The sequence below is a fragment of the Nasonia vitripennis genome, chromosome 2 (assembly GCF_009193385.2).
Source record: "Nasonia vitripennis strain AsymCx chromosome 2, Nvit_psr_1.1, whole genome shotgun sequence".
Lineage (NCBI taxonomy): Eukaryota > Metazoa > Arthropoda > Insecta > Hymenoptera > Pteromalidae > Nasonia > Nasonia vitripennis.
In genome coordinates this window covers 27,107,033-27,130,544 of record NC_045758.1, presented here as the reverse complement: position 1 = coordinate 27,130,544, position 23,512 = coordinate 27,107,033, and the positions used below count along the sequence as shown (strand labels likewise).

Genomic DNA, 23,512 nt, shown 5'->3' with positions numbered 1-23,512 from the left:
CAGAAGTGACCGACTGTACGTACAGCTTTTCTCGGTCATTTCGGTCAAAAAGAATTTCGCGTAGTATTGCCTGTCACCGCGGAATGGCGCTAGAATCTGACGATTTTCGGAAATTCGTCCTTTTTATCCATCTCCAAGCAGTCCAAGCTCCATAGTCCAAAGTCTTCACAATATCACACACATACGTCTACTCCCAGCAGTCTGTGTGCGCGGTGCCTGTCATGTCATGCGCGTCAATCGAGGTGTACTGTATGTATTAAATATATAATGCATTTTCATTGGATACATACATGTACACACAGAGATAATTTGTACAAAGCAACAAAGACGACAGGCAATTGATGCTTGACACTCGCTGACCAGTTTGATTTTGATTTGCTAATCAATCGAATTGAAAGAAACAATCGCGGGCGGAGAAAGTTGGAACGATACCTACATACTTTCGTTCTTTCACATCAGAACGTCGTGGACACTCGTACGAGAGAGACGGGATTCAAAATTTTTTGAAGATTTTTTTTGCCTTTACGACATTTTTCACATGAGCTGATGTGAAGGGTACAGTGAACTTAGGTGAAGTGCAGTTATATAAATTTATTTTTTTTTTAATTTTAAATCACCACTCCTATTGTTGGCATTTCGAGCATTTTGTAGGTTCTTGAGTTTTGGTTTTCTACATTTCCTGATTATTTTAAGTATGCGATATTATCTGCTAAAGAAGCGTGTTATCAAAAGGTATTTTTATTTTTTATCGTGGATACCCACTTATAGTTTTTTTAGATTTGATAGAGGTGTAGGTGTTTACTAAAACTTTATCAAATTTTTTAGTTGCGTGATGCATGTTAAGTATAAAATAATAATCCATGGGTAAATTAATCATGAATTTTTGAGGAAAAACTAATATTTCTCTTAGCTATTTCCACTATATATCAATGATCAACTGCAAATAAGTATGTTATTGTTTTTTTTTTGTAAAAAAAAATGTTTCTTACGAGTCACTATAAAAACAAACCATACTATCTTTATTGCCTCATCAAAACAATTTCTTTTTGAGTTGCAATTATAGATGACTTCCATTTATAATGTTGCGTAAATTGATGTTGCTGATAACCTTGACTTTCATCTCACGAAAGAAAATAGTCTTTCACAGCTCAGTTCTCCTATGAATGTCCAGCGAGTATTACTTAGGTCATTTTGATTTTTCTAAAAAATTTAACAGTCTATAAATTAGTACTTAATACAACAAGAAAAAAAAATGAAGTTTTCAAGGTATGACAGTAATGCACTTGTACTATTTATTGTTTTCTTTCTTATTTCTTAGATATACAGTATTTTTTATATTGTGTATTGATATCATCCTTTCTATTAAAACTATTGTTTTGTAGATCTAAAAGAGACAGTCGTCGTTCATCATTTTATGCTCATTCATTTTATAAACAAAGGTTCATCAAATAATATAACAACAAAGATTTGGGCATTAAAATCTATTCTACTATAAATATATATGTCTTGTGCGTAGAATTTATTTATGTAAAATATAATTTTTTAATCAAATTGTCATTACATAATGATAACTTATATCTTAAGTTCAAGCAGTTGCATAATTTAGTAAAAACCTTTTAACAAATCAGTTCTTTTTTAGATTCAACAAAATTTAAAATTTTTTAATATATCAATGTTCACTGTTGAAATTATTTAATTAACTCATTATATTATCCTATCTTGAACTTTAGTCAAAAGTAATTTAAGATTTATTTTATATTTGTTTTCTTAAATTTAATAATTTTTCTAATTATAAAAATATTTTCAAAGCTTTGTAAAAAAAGATTTTATTGCACATACTTTTTTAAACAAATTTCATGGAAATAGCTATACTCATGTGTCTTTATCATACATACAGTTATAATGTACCATCTAATGAATCTTGCAAATGACTCATCCCTTCATGCCTGAGATAGAAAGTACCTCTTTTCTCTTGGTTGTTGTGAGTCACTTACTATTTAGTGATTGCTTTGTATGCGTAGGTACTAAAATCTTATTGTAAAATGAAGTTCCTAAGAATCAAAAGGGTTCTCTATAAATAATTGGCTTCAGCAAACTTCATAATAGGACATCAGCCTTGCTATACAAACTTAACATTTAGCAATAACTAAAAATTATGCGAGCAAGTCAGCTATTCTTAGCTACGATGGTACCTGTCATCATAGCTGATTTTTGGTATAATGGAGTGTAAGTTAACAGTTTGAAGTGCTTTTGTGATTCTTTTCTCATTGGCACACGACGTCGACTTTGTCCTATGTAATCTCTATCCCCACTTTAATTGCTTGGGTTTGATCTATCCGTGAAAGTGTCTTATCAAAGTCGACGGCTGTCTTTTTACTTGACTTGCATACCAACTATCTTCTGTTATTCTATGTGTGCTCTGGTCAACTTCCATTGATTTTTCTATGTTGCTTTGTGTATCATGTGAATTATAAAATTTGGATTCAAGTGTGAATGTGTGTATATATGTGTATATTATCATGTAATGTTTGAAATTGTTTATGTGTTGTGACTAGTGATAATATGTTTGAGATATTTGTTGTGACGTTTTATTTCTTTAATGTGTTCTACAGAGAAATACTCGCAAGGAATCCCTGTTATTTATGCAAAGATAACCCTGTCTATGTATATATTAAATTTACTTTTTAAATATATGGTGTCATTGTTTGAAGTCAAAAATATTGAAATATTCAACCAAATTATGCTTTGCTTTATAATTAGAAACAGACAATTTATTATGCTTATTGGTCAAAATCTTTTCTTTATTATAGTAATTCAATTAATATTTTAGTTCATATATTTATTTTAATTTAAACATTTGACAGAATACAGCATAATAAAATAAAGCTGTTATTGTTCAATCAATTTGTTGCATTAAGTATACCTTAAAACAGATATTAAATACAATATTTACGCATCAATCATTTTTATTGAATAAGCAGCCTTGAGTGTATATCTAAAATTCATATTTTTAATATGTTCAAAAATTATATATTTACAACAATCATTAAAGTAATGATTGTGCATCATGAAATGTTTAAATAAAATTTTTAATGAAGAATGCAAAGTAATAAGTAAAGAATGCACTGTATGTGTTGTTTTTTTTAAGCATGCAATACGAATCAATTAAAACTTTTATTTTGCAATTCCACATTGCTTGATATCATACTGCTGACACTATTTTCAGTGTATAGCTCACACAGTTTTGTATGGAAATTTGAAGTACACTTATTCATGAAAAACTCATTACAGATTTCTGCTATGGACCATGAAAGTATCAATCTGCATTTACATTTTCCTATTTGGATTACTCCCTCTTGTTTTTCGATACTCATATCAAGTACAAAAAAAGATACTTTTTCTGAATTTTGGTAAGTAATTTTTTCCATAATTATTAAGATATTTTGGGAAAAAAATACATACATAGTAATTTTATTGTGATATCGCATTGCAGTACACTGGCCTGTAGGAGTTGATATTACAAAGCCTGAAACTGTGGGAATGAAAGGAACAAGAAATTTTTATCTTACTACTGATGAAAATGTTAAAATTGGTGCTTGGTGAGTTGACTTTGATTCTATATCTAATAAGACCTTAATAAAGTTCAAGGAACTAAATACCATTCAACAAAAAATGCTTGGAATTGCAGGCAAATATTGCCACAGTCTTTGATGAACCAGACCATTCCAGACAATGAAGAAGCTTACGAAGCATTATTGAAAAATGCCAGCAGGCCAGTATTTTTGTATATGCATGGGAATAGTGGCAACAGAGCGAGCAGTCATAGGGTGGAGCTTTATCAATTATTTCAAAGACTTGATTTTCATGTGATCTGTTTTGATTACCGAAGTGAGTATCTCAAACTACTTATCTTATTTTATTTCCTCAATTTTTTATTTTAATATAAATCAATTATATTTGTTTAATTGCAGGTTATGGAGATAGTGATAATGTTGACTTATCTGAAATGGGAGTTGTTCATGACAGCAAGTTTGTACTTGAATGGCTGATTAAAATTGTAAATAATTCAGCTCCAATTTTTGTCTGGGGTCATTCGCTTGGTACTGGGTGAGTGAAGTTAAACAATTTTCAAATAATACATGCGTTTTACTATATGAAATCTGCATACGATTTCTTAAAATAAATCATTAAACTGTCAATAGTTGAGTTAATTTTTTGTATTTAATTTTATAATACAAACACTAATTAACCTATAATTAAAACATATAATATTTAAACTGATTTGCACCAGTTTTCAAACAATCATTTATTCAATACTATTCATGATTCTAGAGTTTCATCTCACGTTCTTGCTATACTTGCGAGTAATGGAATAAACCCAGCAGGGCTATTTTTAGAATCTCCATTTAACAATCTTGCTGATGAAATAACAGAGCATCCATTTGCTCAGGTATGTGACAATCGAGTATTGCTTTTATGTGCATGCACAGATGAGTTAAATTTATTTGATGATTTTTTTTCAGGTATTCAAACACTTACCATGGTTTCATTGGATCATTGTGCAGCCTCTTTATGACAATGAACTGAGGTTTGAATCTGACAAGCATATTGGGAAAATTCAATGTCCTGTTATGATTTTACATGCTGAAGATGATAATGTTGTTCCATTTTCATTAGGAGAAAAGGTATATGATGACGAAATTTTTGGCCATTTTAAATAATATATATTAGCTCTTGAAATTTTTTTCATTTTTTCATGTTTTAGCTTTTTATTGCTGCGAAAGCGTTACATGTAGATGATATGCAACGAATACAAATGACCAGAATAAACGCCTCGTATGGACTTGGACATAAATACATATGCCGGTACAAAGATTTACCGAGAATAATTGAGTACGTAATATATTTGCAGATAAGTACACAGAATGTAGAATAAAAATTATATAAATACTAAGAGTGAAATTCTGGTTTTAGAAATTTTGTAACACAATCTACAGCTGGAGAAAAGATATGAAGAAACTAGCATAATTTTACCGTATCCCATTCCTTAGTCTCGCTGTTCAGCGTGATTTTCCTCAATGATCAGAGGTTTTGCTGATAATCAAATCAAAATATCATGATGACTGTACTTATGCGAATATGTGATGTATTGTGTGTTTTATGAGACAATTTTTCTGTCTATTTGATGTGTTAATCATGCAAAAAATCACGAAAGCGTCAACTGCACTTTTATCGTGTCATCGTTAGTTACATAATTTAAAAATGACGTCTGCAGATAGTAATTAAGAAGCATATTTATGTTCAATAATGTTCGGGCTATAATGAGTATTGAGCTGGAAAATTTCCTTTAGCTAAATACCGAATTGCTTAAGAAATGTAATTTCAAGCAAATTACGACGAAAACTAATGGTGTTTCTATGCCTGAGTGTTCCAAACCCACGATTAAACGGACTAAAGTAATTTTAATTTATACAAAGTGTAAATTATCATTCGAATCTTTACTACTTTTTTTTTATTGTCATACTCATATTTGTAAAATAATTATAAATATAATATTTAATTTTTTAAATGTATAATAAAAATAATAAAAATGAAACAAACGATTTTTTATTTGCAATATATCTTAAATACATTTTTATAAATTTTTCCATAAAAACTAATGTGCACGTCAAAAAATAGTAAAATCGCGGGACTTTTCGAAGCGTAGATGGCGCTGTTTACCTACAACTTGTCCAATAGCCCGGAAGTATGCAGAGCGTCGTCTACGCCAAGTAACTGGTTCGTGATCGGCGTTGCTCCTTTTCCATCTCTTGCACGATGGGTGAGTTACAAAACTTCGCACATGTCCCCGAAAATCCTTAAACATCCACGAATTTACGGGTTTTTGTTATAAACAATGTCGATAGTTCGATTCAGCGATTCGTCCTGCACAAAATTCAATTTGTATATTTTAGATTTTTCGCGAAACTTGCGCAAAAGTGTTGGTTAACCGCGACCCTGCGAACTGTTGTGATGCCTATGTTATACACGTATCTATCGCATATGATTCGAAAACTTTGTTGTCAACGATTTAGCTTTATTAATAATAAGAAAATCAATCGATCGTTCGTTTTCGGAGTGTTTTGTTCGTGCGTTTGTTTATATTGTTGAGATCGCGGAGACAGTGTTACACGGAGTGTTGGTGTTTATGTCTAATGGCCACTGGAAGTAGTGTTTAATAAGTTTAACATTTTACAGGTATCTCTCGTGACCACTGGCATAAAAGGCGTGCTACGGGTGGCAAGAGGAAGCCACTCCGTAAGAAGAGGAAGTTCGAGTTAGGACGTCCCGCTGCCAACACTAAGCTTGGACCTCAGCGTATCCACACTGTAAGTTTTGGAGTATTATACTAAATAATTGAGAAAATCTTCTCTTTTGAGAATTATCTCTTACACCTATTTTTCTGCAATTAAAAAAAAAAAACAATTAAATGATGATTTCCTTACCTACTCTGAGTGCCATGCTGACAAATTCCCACAGCGTACTGAAGCATCACCGGTTACTCTTATATTAGCTTTTTAACTATGATTGGATATCTCATGTGTTGTTTTATTCTATCCATAGGTACGCACGAGAGGAGGTAACAAAAAATACAGAGCTCTGCGTCTTGACTCTGGTAACTTTGCTTGGGGCTCAGAAGGTAGAGCACGCAAGACCCGTATCATTGATGTTGTTTATAATGCATCAAACAACGAGTTGGTGAGAACCAAGACTTTGGTTAAGAACGCCATTGTTACTATTGATGCAACGCCTTTCAGACAGTGGTACGAAGCACACTATGCTCTGCCCTTGGGACGCAAACGTGGAGCTAAACTGGTTAGTATTTTACATTTTTTATTCATATTACCTAGCCATTTATATTAAAACTTAGCTGCAGATTTAGGTTTAAAAATTACATTGAATGTAAATATAAGTTGAATTCTAATAGACAAAAGGCATACTACTATATTGAATGAATAAATTTATTTACTCATAATTTTTGCATTTGAAACTGATATAATTGATATGATGATACTCTTACTTTATCTGAGTGCCATGAGGACACATTCCCACAGCGTACTGAAGAATTACTAAGTTTTAATAAAATATTTATTTTTCATTACATAACAATTAACTGGAACATATTTTATTACAGACTGAAACTGAAGAGGAAGTCCTCAACAAGAAGAGGTCGAAAAAGGCACAGGCCAAGTACAAGGCCAGACAGCGATTTGCCAAAGTAGAGCAAGGTTTGGAAGATCAGTTTGCTACTGGAAGAGTTCTTGGTAAATATTTTGTTTATTTTGATAAAATTATGTTTAATGTTATGTGCATCCAACTATTCTTTCACGTAATTTCATTATAACACAAAACCTGCATTAAAAAAAATTAATTAAAAATAATCTTGTTTTGATTTGTAACTTGAAAATTATAACAAACACTTAAAATCTCATTTTCTATTTCAGCTTGCATCGCTAGCAGGCCTGGACAGTGTGGAAGATCCGACGGTTACATTCTTGAGGGCAAAGAGCTCGAGTTTTACTTGAGAAAGATCAAGAGCAAGAAGGCGAAGTAAATTTGTAACATGAAAATGAATAAAACGCGTACATAAAAAAAATTTATTTCTTTTTCTTTATAAGTACAATCACATTCCAGAGAATATTTATGAGGTCTCAGTTGTTTAACTATTATTAATAATAGATAATGAAGAGATGTTTAGAAAACAGTATACATATTTTGATACAAAATTTAGCACTATAATGTACTGTACACACATTTTTATTTATAACTAATAGTAACGTGACGATGATATTTATAACGAAAAATGTATGGCATTGAGTTGGTATTTTTACATGGAGCCTGTGGTCAATATTCTAATTTCGTTGCAGATGTTACCATTCTGAAAAACAAGTAATTTTATAACATACAGTATTTTTTAAATCATATATTAGTTTACAATGAATTGCAAGGAACATTTGTGGACTTTGAATGTACATGTTTGATTTCAGGTGAATATAATTTTTTTTATATACCTGTCAGTCCAAGAATGTTTCTTGCAATCCAAAACTTGAGTTTACTATTTCGATTTGTACATACTATTCATTTAATGTTAAAATTTCGGTGGACAGAAGGGTCCAGAGTTTATTCAGTATAAGTCATTCATACAAATGCCAACAAAAATTTGTTATGAAAAAAAAAACAAAATTAAAAATTAAATTCAAGGATTAAGGATGAAACATAATTAATTACAAATAAGGTTAATAATAATCTTTATTTTTCATAAAAAAATCTGTTTTTTTTCTGTTCCTTTTTAAATGCATTTCTGATGAAATAAACTTCTTAAAAATAAAACTTAAAACAATTATGTGTCGTTCACATATCGTCGAAACATTTATATGATAAATACGTTCCTAAAGTAAGCGTATAGTGAAATTTAAGAAGTCGATTGTTTTCGAACGACAATCATGATACTTTTATAGCTTTCTAATATTACCATAGAAATACGATTATTGCCATTTTTTGTCAATCTGTTTTGATTAGGATTCTAAAAATACTATATTCCATGAGTTTTTACATTTTCGAAAATATTAGAAAGAAATTGCATATACAAAGACATTTGTCCAAGATTTACAGAACACTCATTTATATTTATTACTTAATACTATTTAAATTTTACGATATGCTACTAATATTACGTGCATATTTTAGATTACTATGAACCGTTTGTACTTTGATACTTTTTATCATAAAAGTACCAATTAGTATCTGCGATTTTACTTCATAAGTAATACGTTTGTAAAGATTCATATATCAAGTATTAACATAAGTAATAACAAAAAATTACAAAAGTAAAAAAGAAAACAGGACTCAAATAAATCTCACAATCAATTCTAAAAAGCTACAAAGTCATCAGAAAATGAGTTTAAAAGTTTGTGAGTGCTTATCTGTCGAGCATTTTTCCTGTATTGTAAACGCAAAGGAAAAAGGACACAAGAGACTATAATCATATAGTCAGGCCGACCTCGACATTAACTTTGACTTAGCGCTTAATCGGAAAACGAAACAAGATTATCATGTAAAAATGTGGCGCTTGTGTCTTGCTTTAGGTCGACAGACTTACACGCACAAATTGACTCTCTAGGCCCTCCTCAAACCGGACGACTGTTGCGGCCTATTTATCACAAGCTTGGGCATCACCTGCTGGCTTTTTAGCACCGATTGTGACGAGGATGATCCACTCTTTTGCTGCTGTTGTGGAGTTTTCTGAGTTTGGGTCTGAACTTGCGTTTTCTGACCACATGTGGTAATGTGCGATGCCCAGTGTTTCTGTTGGCATGGATAGTCGCAGTAAGCGGTGTTCCAGCAACAGTAAAACATGGCTTCGCGGCCGCAGACAACGCACCACTGCTTGCGCTTCGTCTCCTCAATACTGTGCAGCTTGTCCGCTTCGGCCTCGCGACGAACGTCCTGCACGGCACGAAATTTCTCCACCTCCATACTCGCTTTTAGTTCCCGTAAAACGAGTTCTTTAAAAAAAAAAGAATAAATTTGAATAATAATATATTGAAATGCTGCTTATATCGTACTATACTTTTCGCTAGTAAAGCTTACCATTATTGTGCTTTAATTCCGCCATCTCCTGCTTATGCTCCCATTTGAGCCTCTCCATCCTGAGCTTGAGGTAATGTATTGTTGCCTCATGGTGATTGACCACGCTTCCACCTCCCACTGCATTATTTTCTGCTGCTTCTTTTATTGTTTCCGCGATAAGCTGTGCCACTCGGTTCGCTAAATCCCTCGAGGTGTTGTGTATCTGAGCCGTAGCGGGACCAGCTTCAGGCGGAGGTAATTCATACGCCGAAGAGCGCAGATCATTGCTCTGCGGAGGAATGTAGACCATCGCATCATTGGCGCTTGCTGCTGCCTTCGTCAGTGGGTACGACGACGATGATGATGATGAGGGTGGCGTTGCCGACGTCGTAGGCGTCATCACCTGCGGAAAACTTGGAGGCTTGTTTGGGAAGGACTTTCGTGCCTTTCCTGGCTTCCTCATTAACGGTACCTGCAGATAAGATTAATTGAATGAATAATTTTTCTTTGTATACATGATGTAGACTCAAATATTGGTATTTTAATTAAAATTAAAATTAAACAGTTCTCTCATTTGCTTACCTTTGGTGATACATCATCTTTAGGTTCTTGCTTAATTGCCGTAATTGGATCACTCAACCTTGTATCTTTTTCGCTTAAATGTTTCGCCGACTCTGACGTATTAGAGTTCATCATATGATACATCGCTTTTTGATCCTTTTTCGCTGACACTGGTATCGCAGTCATCGGTTTACTACTATTGCTTAACGAATCGTCCTTGCTCCTCTGAATGTTATTCACTGGGAACCTCGTCGCCTCCTTGTTCACCGATTTATTCAAGCCCTTATTTACCAGCCTGATCTCTGATTGTGGAGATTTTGCACTGAACTTCGAATTGACGGGAACCAAACTCGAAGATTTTCTCATGTTTGAATGTATGTAAATCGTCTTTGGCTTTTGTCCTGGCGAAACGGTCTTGACGATATCGCTATGATTCTGCAAACTATTTAAACCAGGCATCGAATGTACAATAGTGTTGGGTTTACCATTCGCGTTTTTAATTACATTGGGCTTTTTCGCTAAAGGCTCATCCTGATGATCAACATCCTTTTCCGATGATGGTCTTTTATTGATAACGTCACCCTTTAATTTTCTAATGGGAGCTACAACACTCTTCTTAGGAGGGCCACTAGGACTCACTTCTATAATCTCGGCTATATCAGGTGATTCGGGCGATTTACTCTTCGACTTCTCTTTGCTGATATTATTATTAACAAGCAACGTTGGCGTCGCAGGGGGACTTCTACTTTGACTTTTACTTTTTGGATCGACGATAATGGTTTCAATTTCAGGACTCGCCTTGTTTACAGAAGAAGGTTGAGGCGATTCAACCGTTTTCTTCTTTCGAACTAATTTACGTTTCTCGATAGGGGTACTTTCAGCCACTCCGTTTGTACTTGCCACGATGGTGCTTTTTGGCTCCGGTTGCGGTTTTTTATCCACCTTTAGTGTCACCGATTTATTATTAACTTGTGGTTGCTGCGAATCTGCCTTTGGCGCGGCAGTTCGTGAATTTTGTGACGGATCGTAGTTTGGGAGTAACAACTGTATCTGCATTTGATCGTGTGGATCGTATTGGACTTTTGGTGACGCGTACCTGAAATAAATATTCAGATTTTTAGATTATAGAAGTTTTATTTAAAGCTCATGCGTTAAAATGATAGTCCAACAAACCTGAATTCCCCAAAGACTTGTTCGAGTTTCTTGGAATGCTCCTCGACCTCCTTGACGCACTGCTCCATTTCGAGCTTCTTCTTCTTGGGCAATGCAACAGGAGGCTCCTGGGAGTAAAGGTAGATATCCTTAGGCGAGACCCAGGCCCGATCGTGCTCCCCAAAAAAGCGCACATCCACGAGTCCTTGAGTATTGAGCCTTGGCATCGCCTTTGCTGGCCAAAAGGGGAACCCTTTTAACTTGGCCCAGACGATTGGATGAGGCCTGCGGCAAGGCTCGACGAACCATGAAGGCAGTGGTCGAGGCAGGTTGCGCCCATGTGCAAAGCAGTCCGGACAAGCCTCGATTTCCGATACCTCCTGTCGCGCTACCTTTAGCATCTGCTTCGCTGTATTTGTCAGCTTCGACGTATCTGCATAAACACCACCACCTATAGAAATGTTGTTTTCGAGAAAAGGAAAAGTAGTGAAAAACATAATTGAAAAGGATGATGAACAACTAAACGGGTTAGTCAGACAGATGATGCTGCGCTTGTAGTGCGAGGCTGATGTTTAAATTAGTTGTGAATGTTGCGAATGGCCCAGTTTCCTTCGTTGTGATGCAGTACTTGATATTAGTCTTAAATCTCGCTCTGAACTTTCCATAGCATTATGAATCATTATAGTAAATATAGATAATGCAATAATGTAAAAATGCACCTCCAGAAAATATGTAGAACTTTAAAATAATGTATAAGGGTTACATAACAATTCTAAAATTATGCAACACTCAAAATGATACATTTTTCTTTCAATAAAATATAAAAAAAGTATTTTTATGTATATACATATGAAAATTCTTCCAATAAATCAATATAAAGTTCATAATACACTACAACTTTTCAGTTACAAAAAGAAAATGTGACCTACTTTCGAATACACTCCATTATGCAAATAACGCAGCTCTTTTACATAGCTATGCATTTACAATATTTTATGACGTAATAAATTGCAATAATCCATTGTTAAAATAATACATGAAAAATAATGAAATTTACGAATGATGAAAAGTAAAATAGTATGATAAGAAAGGCTTACACGTGTTGAAAACTATACAGTTGTGTTGAATCCATTTTGCATCAGCCATAAAAGCATCGGTACTACCATAAAGCTTGGCACGAACATTTGATTCAAGTAGGCTTAAATCCATTGGTTTCACGACATATTCTAAATAATTAGGAACTTCATTTAGATCGACTGCTTTCCAGAAGGGCTGAGACTGAAAAGATTGAATACAGAAATTACTACAACTGAATAGCTCATGTTTGTATTCCCTACTATCTCAAATAAATGCCGAATCTTCATTTACCCCGTGTTGATCCCGCATTCTCTCAACAACATGTTTTAGCATCATGCACAGCTGGTCCACAGTAAGCTGGGCCATGGATTGGCTACGAGTCTCCGCATTTTCGGCCTGCAGTATACCCGCACACTCGCCGCATATCCAGTTGGTAACGGAGAGTGGCGGTGCACCGCCCATACATCTGCGATGCCATGATCTCGGACAGGCGCTGCATTGCGTCTCGACCGACTCCTTGTGGCAGCGCCAGCAGAATCGGTCTGTCTTCGAGTCCAGGCGCTTTCGCTTGCTCGCCACGCCATCACTGCCGACGCCTCCATTTTGTTGCTGCTCCACCGGTGAGCTGCGGACTGGCGGTGTGCTGCAACATAAAATTGGAAAATTAGTTGCTATCATGCAGATTGATGATTTTTTTTTCACCAATTAGACTTTTATATCGTATATGCGACACGCAGAAAGTCAGATAGGGGTCATAATTGGGTTTTATTGGCTTGTTATTTTAAGTTAATTATTAATATTGATTCAGTTATAGTTGCATTTAAAGTATGATAAGAGTTATTATAAATTGCGGTAAATTCTTCATGTACTGCATCGAACATATGTTTACATTTTATCACAACTAATGAGATGATTTGACTGATTCTACAAGACTCTTACATAATGCATGCATTATAAAGACTTTTTTTGTAGGGAATATTGTTTCAAACCCAAATTATTATAAATATTCATGAATATAAATCCAAATTAAAGTAATCTGTTTATTATTTTTTGAAAACGAAAGCTGATGATGGATTATATCAAAAACTTACTTTGTGCTTTTTCTTTTCCTGTTTATTTCGTTGGTATCTTTAGGTGTAACCGAGGTTACTGCTTGAGTAGGAGTGTCTAATTCTGCACTTTCGATTTCTTTAATGACCTCTGAATCCTCTGCTGATTTATCATCATCCTTTTTTCTTTCTTTTTCTTTTGTTATAGAATCATTTGGTAGGGTATTGATTTTTGCACTATCTGTATCCTCTGGCTCAACAATGTTCTTTTCAGTTTCATTTGTTTTTTTACACATGTCCTCTTCAGTTTCACTTTTCTCATTTTCTTCTATCACCATGTTGTCATCAGAACTATCTTCATCTGATTCATTTTCACTTTCTTTATCTTCTACAGAATTAGAAACTTCTATTTCCTTTGAAGTTTCCAAATTCTTGTCCTCAGGACTTTCATGTGACTCCATTTTTACAGTTGCGTCTCAATGTATCTGCAACATAAGTAAGAAACTATAGTATAAGCATTGTTTACATTTTATTGATATTCTGTTGCTATTTGATATTATACTAAAATGTACCTCTATATTATAGTATGTACATTAACCTGATGCTAGCACACTCGTACAGATAAGTTCCATTGCTAACTTTTAGTAGTTTCATTTACACATTGTGTTGTTGAGATAGTTATGCAAAGAAACGAGCAAAATCAAACTGAGGAAAAATTAATTTTTCTTCATTAGTGCTAGTTGTGAGGATGCCAGAGAGGCTTTTGTGCAACTGTGCAGTGAGTCTATAGTTGAACTACTTCAACATAGAGGGCAATACTTTCCCCCGGTATCTAGCTACTAATATAACTAAATGCTAGATACGAAATCATCATTTTAACAATATATCCCTTTGAATAAACAAATAACAATCATGATTACTGTTAATTTTTATTGCCTATTTGTCAAACCAATTAAATAGAAACAAAATTTGTAACCAATGATTGTTAATTGGGACCTTCTATCTTAAGCGCGATACTAACTAGAATTTTAGTTCATGATTTTTTCTCAGAGAAAACAAGCTTAAGCTAGTACACGTGAACATTCTTTTATTACTTCTTTTGGGACCTTGTACTAACTACAGACAATGTCTTATATTTATAGTTAGTTGTTGAAGTTCTATGTTTAAGAAATCAGTGTCTCATTACCTAGATTGTAGCTACTTTGCCTGTTTGAAATTTCACTAGTAGAAATTATTATGATGCCAATTGTGTATTCACATGTGTATTAATAAACTCTAAATTGGATTCATAAGAAAAATACCAAGCAGAAATCTCTATGTATAAATCTGTTGCACTATTCTCAGAACCATTCTATAGTTGTAAAAGCTGATACCGATTGAAAATGTTTGGATCAAGGTTAAATACCATACTCAATTATTCAACGCGAATACGCATATTATGAACTTGCATATCACTTTTATGTTTTGGTTTTTTTCTTATCAATTAAGAATTGAAAGAGTATTTATTTTTAATCAATGTAAAGAACAGAACACTTGTTAAAATTATCTTACTTTAAATTGGAACTTTTTTTAGAAAGTTACTAACATAAACTGAATGTGCACCACCTCTCTAAAAAGAGAATAAGCGATAATTTGATTTTTTTACCAGTATCTTGACTTTCTATTCCATTTCTGAAATTTGATAAAGACAAAGATATCATCCTTGTCGCAAACAGGACAAATAACTCTAGATAAGAGGAATTGTCTTACAGCATTGCAACTCACTAAAAGATGCTTAATCACAATCAAACCATACTCTTTACTTACAGTTACATACAGACTTAACAAATTAATTTCTCTTTAACCAAGTAAACCCAACTACTTCCAGAAATGCTTAAAGCATTCTCAAACATAAAAAAATAGAACCTGCCTAACTAGCCATTCGTACCTCAGAGGGTCAATAGCAGCATTTTTACCTTTTGCCAGACTCAAGGCTGCAACAGTATCATCCTCATCACCAGACAAATCTTAATTTGGAGTGTCTTGCGTTGAATGTGGCTCATCTCCAGGACTCACCCAGTTTAGCCATGTCCTTGTCAGCTGCTCTCACGATTCCCGGCGTCTCAAAAGTCTTTTTTCCTAAATCCAAAATTTTAATCTTGTACCAGCCTCGCAGGCCGCAATTCAGGCTCGTCGTGGTTGCGTCGTCTAGTTCTGTCTCTGTCTCGCCACCGAGCTTGAAGTTGTTCGGCAAGTTGTTGACGACGATTGGTGCCTCCATCTCGTGAAATCTGCTCCGAACTTTACCGGCCGTACTCCGGCTATTACGTGGGTGGAGAAGACTACTGTTCCGGTGCTCTTAATGGCTCTTTTCTTGCACTGGTAGATAAGTTTCTCCGGATTCCTTGCATCTTTTTCTAGAATAAAATTTATTAAAATTATATTATTAATGAATATTTAGTATGTTTATTCTAAGGCTTTATACGTGACTAGGTTTACCGATTCTAAGTGCCTCCTATTACTTTAAATTTATTATCTAGTTTATTTCGTTTGAAAAAACGTTGTCAACATTTACTAGAGATATTAAACAAGCGGTACATGATAAAGAACTTTTTATGCAAAAATTGCAAACCCTTATTACCGATATCGTCGTAATTTATCCCGATAAATATTGAAAAAAAAACTTTAAAATTATAGTAGAATGTGATGATAATAAATTTGAGTTACAATTACGTCGTTAAATCACTGTTAAATGACAAGTATAATATGTTTTGCAGGAAAATATACGACGCTTTTGCATAATAAATAAATAGGTATAAACTCATGATCTTGTTTATGAAGCAATTAAAGAACAGTAAATATGTTAAGAATATTAAGAAACCTCAACAATGTTAATTTACAATTATTTACGAACACTTTTTAAGGTTAGCCCTCGGAATAAAAAAATAACAAAAATTTTCCAAACATAGCAGATATAATTCGGTGAAAAAATTGACTGATTAAAGATATTACCGTTAAAATATCACGAATTCCAGTAAACATAATCTTCATCGAATTTGGTTGATACATATTCTTTCGAGTATAAAATAAAGAAATGCATTTCTTTCTCGTCCAAAAATTAGGTTAGATTCCTTCGAAGTTCCATAAAGATAGCACGCTCCTGAAATTAAAATATTTATTGTTTATACTGTCCAATTATTTGATCGCAGCGGGAATAGAGTATTTATATATTATTGCAGCTTACCACTGCTGTATAACCCGTAAAACACGCCTGCGCATTTGACGCTATAAAATAAGTAAAATATTCTTGCCGAAAGGTCAAATTTGCTGTGACAGCAAATTCCGAACAATAAATACTGATTTTACTGGACGAGAGACGTCAGATAGTTCAGAGATATTCGATGATGATATGAGGCGTCGACGATGATGCTTTGACACAAAACTGCTTGCTATATTTTTTGCAGCTGATCCGCCTAGGGAAATGAACGTCATATAGTCACCCTTTCGCCCACTTGTGGCCATAATGACAAGCGCAACAATACCTCTATATTGCTTTGCTTTGCGCGAGCCGCGAGACGGCGAGATTGCGAGAAGCGATTCTCGGAGCATGCGTATGAGAAAATATTGTAAAAAAGTCGCTGTAAGTAATATTTTTTGTCAGCACTCTGATCATGCAACAATTATTCATTTCATTCATTAGATGCTTCAAATAACTTTTTTTATTATTTTCTAGAATACTACGGCATGATATTTCTTTACCAAGTTCACAATTTTTAAAAATTATATTTTTTTATGGTTCAAAAAATACGTATAATTTAATTTGTTTACTCACAAATCACGAAAGCGATAGACTTCTCACTTATATATCACATCAGCTGTGTGTATATATATTAATGATTTTCATTTCGGAGCATGCCATCTACTCCCCTCCTCTGTTTAGTCCTCTTTAGGACGTTTAAAGCTCCACAACACTTACCGCGTTTCGAAGCAGACACCATACGCATATCATCAGAAGCAGTCTTTGCAGCAGCGAGAGCAGGTAACAGTTTCGTGGTTATGCGGAACTGTCAAAGTGTTAATATTTTTCTAAATTACAACTGACGGCTCGCGTCAATCGTTGATCGATTGTCGGGCAAACAATGGAATTTGGCGATCTGATCTCAATTCCTCGAGTCGACCATGTGATATTAACCGACAAAACAAAAGAGAGGACCAAGTCTTGTAAAATAGAGGGAACACTGTGCATTAGTGGACATCACCTTATCCTTTCAGATAGACAGAAGAACAGCCAACAGGAGCTATGGGTAACTTTGTTTTGTTTATCTTTGCGTTTACTGCTAATTTTTTATTGTGAGAATAAAAAGTTATTTATTACGTTGTAACAGATGTGGAATGGTGTATATGTATACTTTTGGTTGATAAAATTGTTTACATTTACATATATGTATTTTTTTCATTTGATATCAAGAAAACTTATATGTGTCTACAATATGTGAATTTATAATTTTGTAGTGTTTCATACTTTGAGATAAATACAAAACAGATGTTTTTATTCATCGGATTAGCGGCTGATCATATGTACAGCTCTGGCAAATAATCAATAAATTTTGTCCATATAATCATTAAATTGGATCTGATTTATATACCTACATGAATAGACGTAGATGCATCAATGTATTTAAAATTATCATGGTAATTTTGTTTTCAGCTTCTGTATCGTAATATCGATGTCATGGAAAAGAAAATCAATAACCAAATTCCTGGAGGTAGCATAATTTTAAAATGCAAGGATTTCCATATTTACCAATTAGATTTTGGATCTACAAATGATTTAGTTAAAGTAGCACAATCCATAGAGAAATTATCATGCCTAGGTGAGAATATTTTTGGAGAATTCACAAAACAGAAAGTCATATTGAACAATAATAACACGTATTTTTGTTTCAGATCAAACATTGCAATATCCCTTTTTCTATAGACCGCAATCACTAAGCAATTCCAAAGTACAAATAGAAGATGGATGGACTGCATTTCAACCACTCTCAGAATGGTCCAGATTATTAGCAGCTCACGGTGATGAGTGGCGCATATGTCATTTAAATAGAGACTATAAAGTCTGCAGTTCTTATTCTGCAGATGTGATAGTACCTAGACACATAGAAGATGAAATAATAGTTTCATCTGCAAATTTTAGAGATAGTGGTAGATTTCCTGTTCTGTGTTATAGGCATGATGGAGGGGTATATTGTTTTGCTTTATACTAGGTTTATAATAATAATAGTGTTTCAATTTTAACTTATAATAAATAAATTTTAGGGTATTTTGATAAGAAGTAGTCAACCAATGTGTGGTCCAACAGGAAAACGTTGTAAAGGAGATGAGATGCTTCTAAATTCTTATTTGAGACCTGGAAAAAGGGGGTAAATATTTTAAATATCCATGACAATCATCGTTATTATTTATCTTGCATTTTACTATCGTAACATAAATCTGTTTCTAGCGTCATAGTGGACACAAGAAGTCTAACACAGGCACAGAATGCTAGAACCAAAGGAGGTGGCACAGAGATAGACGCTGCCTATCCTCAGTGGCTTAAATCTCATAAAACAATTTCTCGCGCTACCGATTTATCGGAAAGCCTATCGAAGTTGGTCGAAGCCTGTAATGATTTGACCAGCTCTACCTCTCAGTGGCTATCCAGAGTAGATAATAGCAAGTGGTTGTCAGCTGTACAAGACGCTATGAATGCAGCTTGTGTTACTGCTCAGTGTCTTGAACAAGAACAAACTGCCGTTTTGGTACATGGTATGTCAAAGTACAAACAATTTATATTCAATCAATAAGATCAATTATTCATTTACATTTAGCATTGCATAATTACAGGTGGTAGCGGACGAGATACCACCCTCATAGTAACTAGTTTGGTGCAAGCAATTTTAAACCCTGACTGCCGAACCGTGAGAGGCTTACAAGCGTTGATAGAACGCGAATGGTTGCAAGCTGGTCATGCTTTCTACACCAGAACTCGTCACGGGGCCTATTACACTTATGGACAAAATCCACAAGATGCCCCGACGTTTCTCCTATTTTTAGACTGTCTCTATCAATTACACCATCAGTTCCAGCAAAGTTTCGAATACACGACTGAAATGCTCGTCGAAATTTTCAAGCATGCTTATTCTTCCAATTATGGAACATTCTTAGGTGCGTTTATTTGAATAAATGCAAATTAAAAATAGGACTTGAAATAAAAATCGATTTCTTATTGCAGGCGACTCAGAATCTGAACGGACCCGTTTAAAATTATCGGATCACACGTTCAGCCTTTGGTCGTACATGAACCAGCCGGACGTCTTGGAGAAGTACATGAATCCTCTATATGACCCAAATCCGGGTATAATTTGGCCGAGCGTTGCCCCTGTAAGCATAGAGCTTTGGCGAGAGCTCTACTTAGGACACAATGCAGCTGCGCCCTGGGATGGTTTACTTCGCTGTGTCCTTGAGATCAAAGACAAACACCAGTCAATCAAACGAGCTGCTGTCGAGCTGCACCAACAGATTCGACAGGCTTTCGACGAGTCGGATCAGCTACTTTCCGACAATAACTCATCTTCTTCTGCTGCAAGCGGTAGTTGTACGTACAACAATTCTCAACAATTGGGATTGCAGGAGGATACAATTCATCGTAAGCTGTCTCAACTTAGCTTAGAGCAGTCAAAGAACACTTGATACAGTCCTGTGTCTGTGTATGTACACGCTTAAGGATGATCGACGATGTGCATTAGTAATGAGAAATTTGATCTGAGTAGTTGGAATTTGAATTTGATTTTTTTTTATTATTTTAATCGGCTTACTTAAGCTATTATGTGATAGTACTGTAAATTTATTCTTGATGAATTTTGTACATACATTAAATGCATCCCAAAACGTTTTCTAGGATAAGTTCATGAGTATGATAATTTGTTAATTATTATACAATTTTAATTTTGAAGAAAAAATGAACAAAGAAAATGTGAAAGAATATTCTAATCAAATTAGATTATCTTAAAATTATACTCTATCAATGCAATAATCATTTTGTTTTTATGCATTTAGGGCTAATCGATTAGATTCAAATTCCAATTAGACATTATTCTAGAAATTTGAAAAGAACAAAATGATACATTCTCAATATGAAATATCTCGCCTTCGCACGATCGTTACTGTATTTATATTACGCATTTTCTGGATCAATTACTAATATGTATAAATGATCTACAAACGATAGTATAACATATTTTGCATTGTCCGATCGATGTTGACGAATTATTAATGTATATTGCAACGGTGCAAAAATATTTTTATCGATATGCCGAGTAACAAAATCAATTCTAACGTGTAAGATTATTATTGTAGATGTCTTCTTTCCATTGAAATCGATGTATTAATTATTTCCTCTTCTAAAGAAGACAAACATAAAATGAAGATACTTATGCATAAATAGGGCTATAATATTTAAGATGATTAAATGATTGTCACAAATAGAAGTTAAAAGTGTTTTTTCAATGAGAGTTGTAAAATATCTGTAATAATATTGCGTTACTTGTATTTGATTTAAATTCAGAAAAAAATATAAGTGCTGAATATACTTAATTAAATTTCTGAATCTAAAACGGTTTTATTTCAAAATGCTATAAAGGGAATATATTTTTCAATACTGATACTACGGATGTTAATTAAATGAAACGTCAATATTTTTCAGTATATGAATCAAATGTTTATTTATATTAAAATTGTGCTAAATACTCGAAGTCACGAGAAATTGAAGTATGCAGAATAAAAACAGCAACTAAGATTTTAAATGCGAATTGTGATTTATTAAAATTTATTAATTTTTATACGTTATAACAAAGGTGAGAACACGTGTCATTCTTACGTTGTACACATACAAAATATGAATGGACGTTTGCAGTTGAACAAAGTCTACTTATACAGTAAAATATTAAATATATATTCAAAGAAAAGATTGTTGCAAAATTGTCTGCACGAGAGCGCTTCGCCACATGCAAAAAGTTAGGAATATTGTGACTGCAAAAATAAAGAATGTTTCAAAGCGTTTGTCACCCATTGTAGAAGAAACGATTAAGACAGATATACATGTAGTATTTGTTTATGCCATATTTTTTTTTAAGTGGATTCAGAACTAGCACAAATCTGATTTTATGGAATTTCTTAATAAAAAAAGTCATGACAAAATTGTAAGAATTGAAGGATGTTTTCTTTATACAGCCTTCAAATAATACCTGTATGACTAGTAACAAATAAATTCAAACTCCGAAAAAGAGTGCACAAATTTGATGATATTAAAATTAATTCATCATTTCTCAACGAGTGGTACTCAAGTATTCAGCTTTAACAATATGAATCTTTAAATACGACTTCAAAATTAAATCCATACGTAAAATTAAACAATCAATACCAGCAACGCCTGCTGGTCTGAAAATCCATCTCTTTAATCCCGCAAAAGCTCTCGTAATTATAAGTCTTATAAATATACTCTAAAATATTATATCCGAGCCTCCTAGTTTCTTATAATACACATACATATACACATGCATGCACAAGCCTTTCCATATTATAAAAGCGTTTGCGCTTTACCGTTATTCGGGAACGCTCACGAAAGGACGCTCTGAGACCAAGCCGCGCGCGCGAGAAGAAGCAACAGCTTCGAAAGAAGAGAAATATATATAGGGGAGAGAGATGCGAAGAAGCAGCAGCATCAGCATCATGGGAAAGGTAGAGAGAGAGAGAGAGAGAGAGAGAGAGAGAGAGAGAGAGAGAGAGAGAGAGAGAGAGAGAGAGAGAGAGAGAGAGAGAGAGAGAGAGAGAGAGAGCGAGAGAAGGACGGGACGAAAGAAGAGAAGAGACGAGCGATTGGGGGGAGGAACGCGGCAGGTGTTCTGACACAAAGAAACCTAAAGAATCCCGGAGCCATTAGCTTGGATCCAAACTCTCTCTCTTGCCGAGCTTGTGTGTATACTGTACAAAATTGCTTCGTTTGCTTTTCCACATCTCTTCTCGCCGCATAAACAATCTCTGCGCGTGCTTACGTGCTAAGTTTATATACAAGCATTATTTGTTTACAAAGAACATTAAAAATTCGCTCGCGTACAAAAACATCAGATTCAAATGCGGAACGAGTTGTTATAAAATAAGGAGGGGAGGGGAAGAAAAATCGTCGAGGACGCTTGTCTCGGTGTCTTTTGGTCCAACATCCTTGGATGAGTGTGGATCTAGTCACGAATAGCAGATAAAAAACGTGGACTGAATTCAAACCCATCCAGGGCTACCGGACACTCTTGTTTCTCCTTCGTCTTCCTCTTCGTTCTCCAGGTGCGTACTTATGCTTCGACGCCGACTCCAAAAAATATCGTACAAGTATGTGCAGCAGCGCGAGGCCCCATCCAAGTTCCTCGAGCGCAGCAGGTCTACTGACGAGGCCCCGCACGAGAGGGGAGCTCCGTGAGCGCGGGATACCTGAGAGCTCGACGACACCCCTCTCTCTTGCTCTACCTGCTCACCTTTCTTCGGGGAATTTCTTGCCAGAGGTGGGGGATAGGATAGAGAGAGAGAGAGAGAGAGAGAGAGAGAGAGAGAGAGAGAGAGAGAGAGAGAGAGAGAGAGAGAGAGAGAGAGAGAGAGAGAGACTGTGTATAAGCTCGAATCTCGTCGTCGCGAGTAGCGCGGGCTCAAAAAACTGGACGAGGGGGAGAGGGAGCTGCTGGTCTCAAGAGTGGACCGCTGCAGGATTGAAAGGAAGCATCGACTGACCCAATCTCTTATTTTGCTTATGTGTATGCGTACGCGTCTATGGGCACATAATATAATGTGGAGGAGAGATTCAAAAGCGCCGGTTTTTGCGCGAAACGTGGACCAACGGTTTTGCGGCGGTTGCGAAAGCGATTTTCCCCTTTAAGATTTGATGTTTTTTGAATTTTACGCACGTCAGCATGCGCTTCTGTTAGATATTATTAACTATGTCGGAGCGACTTTTGAACGTTGTTTTAGACTCGTGTAAAGTTGTTTCATAAAAAAAATCGATCTAC

At 34.7% G+C, this 23,512-nt stretch overlaps 4 protein-coding genes across 18 annotated transcripts; 3 read left to right on the top strand and 1 right to left on the bottom strand.

Annotated features, from left to right (window-relative positions):
• The first annotated feature begins 135 nt into the window (after nucleotides 1-135).
• On the top strand, nucleotides 136-5,591 carry LOC100120449 (lysophosphatidylserine lipase ABHD12). 9 transcript variants are annotated; one of them, XM_008219453.4, is made up of 10 exons: nucleotides 144-570; nucleotides 652-732; nucleotides 3,292-3,410; nucleotides 3,494-3,599; nucleotides 3,689-3,888; nucleotides 3,972-4,107; nucleotides 4,333-4,450; nucleotides 4,524-4,685; nucleotides 4,766-4,893; nucleotides 4,975-5,591. In XM_008219453.4, the coding sequence occupies exons 2-10, from the start codon at nucleotides 695-697 to the stop codon at nucleotides 5,012-5,014; spliced, it is 1,047 nt and encodes a 348-aa protein (XP_008217675.1). In that variant the 5' UTR covers nucleotides 144-570; nucleotides 652-694; the 3' UTR covers nucleotides 5,015-5,591. The 9 variants fall into 9 exon arrangements, with proteins under 9 accessions (XP_008217677.1, XP_008217675.1, XP_016837565.1 ...); XM_008219452.4 differs by lacking the exon at nucleotides 652-732 and adding an exon at nucleotides 2,022-2,226 and having other exon boundaries at nucleotides 251-570; XM_032596600.1 differs by lacking the exon at nucleotides 652-732 and adding an exon at nucleotides 1,064-1,266 and having other exon boundaries at nucleotides 324-570.
• A 114-nt stretch (nucleotides 5,592-5,705) lies between these two features.
• Nucleotides 5,706-7,636, top strand: LOC100117715 (40S ribosomal protein S8). Of its 2 annotated transcripts, none has more exons than XM_001604061.6 (5): nucleotides 5,706-5,821; nucleotides 6,238-6,368; nucleotides 6,604-6,855; nucleotides 7,175-7,304; nucleotides 7,485-7,636. In XM_001604061.6, exons 1-5 carry the CDS (start codon nucleotides 5,818-5,820, stop codon nucleotides 7,592-7,594), a joined length of 627 nt encoding a protein of 208 aa, XP_001604111.1. In that variant the 5' UTR covers nucleotides 5,706-5,817; the 3' UTR covers nucleotides 7,595-7,636. The 2 variants fall into 2 exon arrangements, 1 of the variants encoding a protein (XP_001604111.1); XR_513182.4 differs by having other exon boundaries at nucleotides 5,817-6,029; nucleotides 7,485-7,628.
• Nucleotides 7,519-16,813, bottom strand: LOC100120474 (protein kinase C-binding protein 1). Of its 6 annotated transcripts, none has more exons than XM_016982072.3 (11): nucleotides 16,672-16,813; nucleotides 16,440-16,587; nucleotides 15,404-15,844; nucleotides 13,491-13,933; nucleotides 12,691-13,042; nucleotides 12,420-12,600; nucleotides 11,344-11,773; nucleotides 10,192-11,266; nucleotides 9,631-10,081; nucleotides 9,217-9,545; nucleotides 7,519-7,918 (listed from the first exon to the last, which is right to left on the bottom strand). In XM_016982072.3, the coding sequence occupies exons 4-11, from the start codon at nucleotides 13,907-13,909 to the stop codon at nucleotides 7,868-7,870; spliced, it is 3,288 nt and encodes a 1,095-aa protein (XP_016837561.1). In that variant the 5' UTR covers nucleotides 13,910-13,933; nucleotides 15,404-15,844; nucleotides 16,440-16,587; nucleotides 16,672-16,813; the 3' UTR covers nucleotides 7,519-7,867. The 6 variants fall into 6 exon arrangements, with proteins under 6 accessions (XP_016837561.1, XP_031780540.1, XP_001604112.1 ...); XM_031924680.2 differs by lacking the exon at nucleotides 7,519-7,918 and adding an exon at nucleotides 14,021-14,153 and having other exon boundaries at nucleotides 8,272-9,545; XM_001604062.5 differs by lacking the exon at nucleotides 7,519-7,918 and having other exon boundaries at nucleotides 8,272-9,545.
• Nucleotides 16,814-16,978: 165 nt separating this feature from the next.
• Nucleotides 16,979-21,671, top strand: LOC100120524 (myotubularin-related protein 9). The gene is made up of 8 exons (XM_032596598.1): nucleotides 16,979-17,067; nucleotides 17,161-17,731; nucleotides 18,136-18,301; nucleotides 18,375-18,667; nucleotides 18,744-18,847; nucleotides 18,928-19,232; nucleotides 19,311-19,631; nucleotides 19,699-21,671. Exons 2-8 carry the CDS (start codon nucleotides 17,567-17,569, stop codon nucleotides 20,154-20,156), a joined length of 1,812 nt encoding a protein of 603 aa, XP_032452489.1. The 5' UTR covers nucleotides 16,979-17,067; nucleotides 17,161-17,566; the 3' UTR covers nucleotides 20,157-21,671.
• Nucleotides 21,672-23,512: the final 1,841 nt, after the last annotated feature.

Excerpts from the sequence above, each read along its gene's own strand:
- LOC100120474 (XM_031924680.2), bottom strand. The coding sequence starts at position 13,909 with ATGGAGTCACATGAAAGTCCTGAGGACAAGAATTTGGAAACTTCAAAG. Across the intron at positions 11,774-12,419 it reads CTGTATAGTTTTCAACACGT|GTGGTGGTGTTTATGCAGAT; the intron begins GTAAGCCTTTCT and ends ACATTTCTATAG. Across the intron at positions 11,267-11,343 it reads CAAGTCTTTGGGGAATTCAG|GTACGCGTCACCAAAAGTCC; the intron begins GTTTGTTGGACT and ends TATTTATTTCAG.
- LOC100120449 (XM_008219452.4), top strand. The coding sequence starts at position 2,156 with ATGCGAGCAAGTCAGCTATTCTTAGCTACGATGGTACCTGTCATCATA. Across the intron at positions 4,108-4,332 it reads GGTCATTCGCTTGGTACTGG|AGTTTCATCTCACGTTCTTG; the intron begins GTGAGTGAAGTT and ends TCATGATTCTAG. Across the intron at positions 4,451-4,523 it reads CAGAGCATCCATTTGCTCAG|GTATTCAAACACTTACCATG; the intron begins GTATGTGACAAT and ends ATTTTTTTTCAG.
- LOC100120524 (XM_032596598.1), top strand. The coding sequence starts at position 17,567 with ATGGAATTTGGCGATCTGATCTCAATTCCTCGAGTCGACCATGTGATA. Across the intron at positions 18,848-18,927 it reads TTGAGACCTGGAAAAAGGGG|CGTCATAGTGGACACAAGAA; the intron begins GTAAATATTTTA and ends ATCTGTTTCTAG. Across the intron at positions 19,632-19,698 it reads CAATTATGGAACATTCTTAG|GCGACTCAGAATCTGAACGG; the intron begins GTGCGTTTATTT and ends TTCTTATTGCAG.
- LOC100117715 (XM_001604061.6), top strand. Across the intron at positions 6,369-6,603 it reads GACCTCAGCGTATCCACACT|GTACGCACGAGAGGAGGTAA; the intron begins GTAAGTTTTGGA and ends TTCTATCCATAG. Across the intron at positions 6,856-7,174 it reads GCAAACGTGGAGCTAAACTG|ACTGAAACTGAAGAGGAAGT; the intron begins GTTAGTATTTTA and ends ATTTTATTACAG.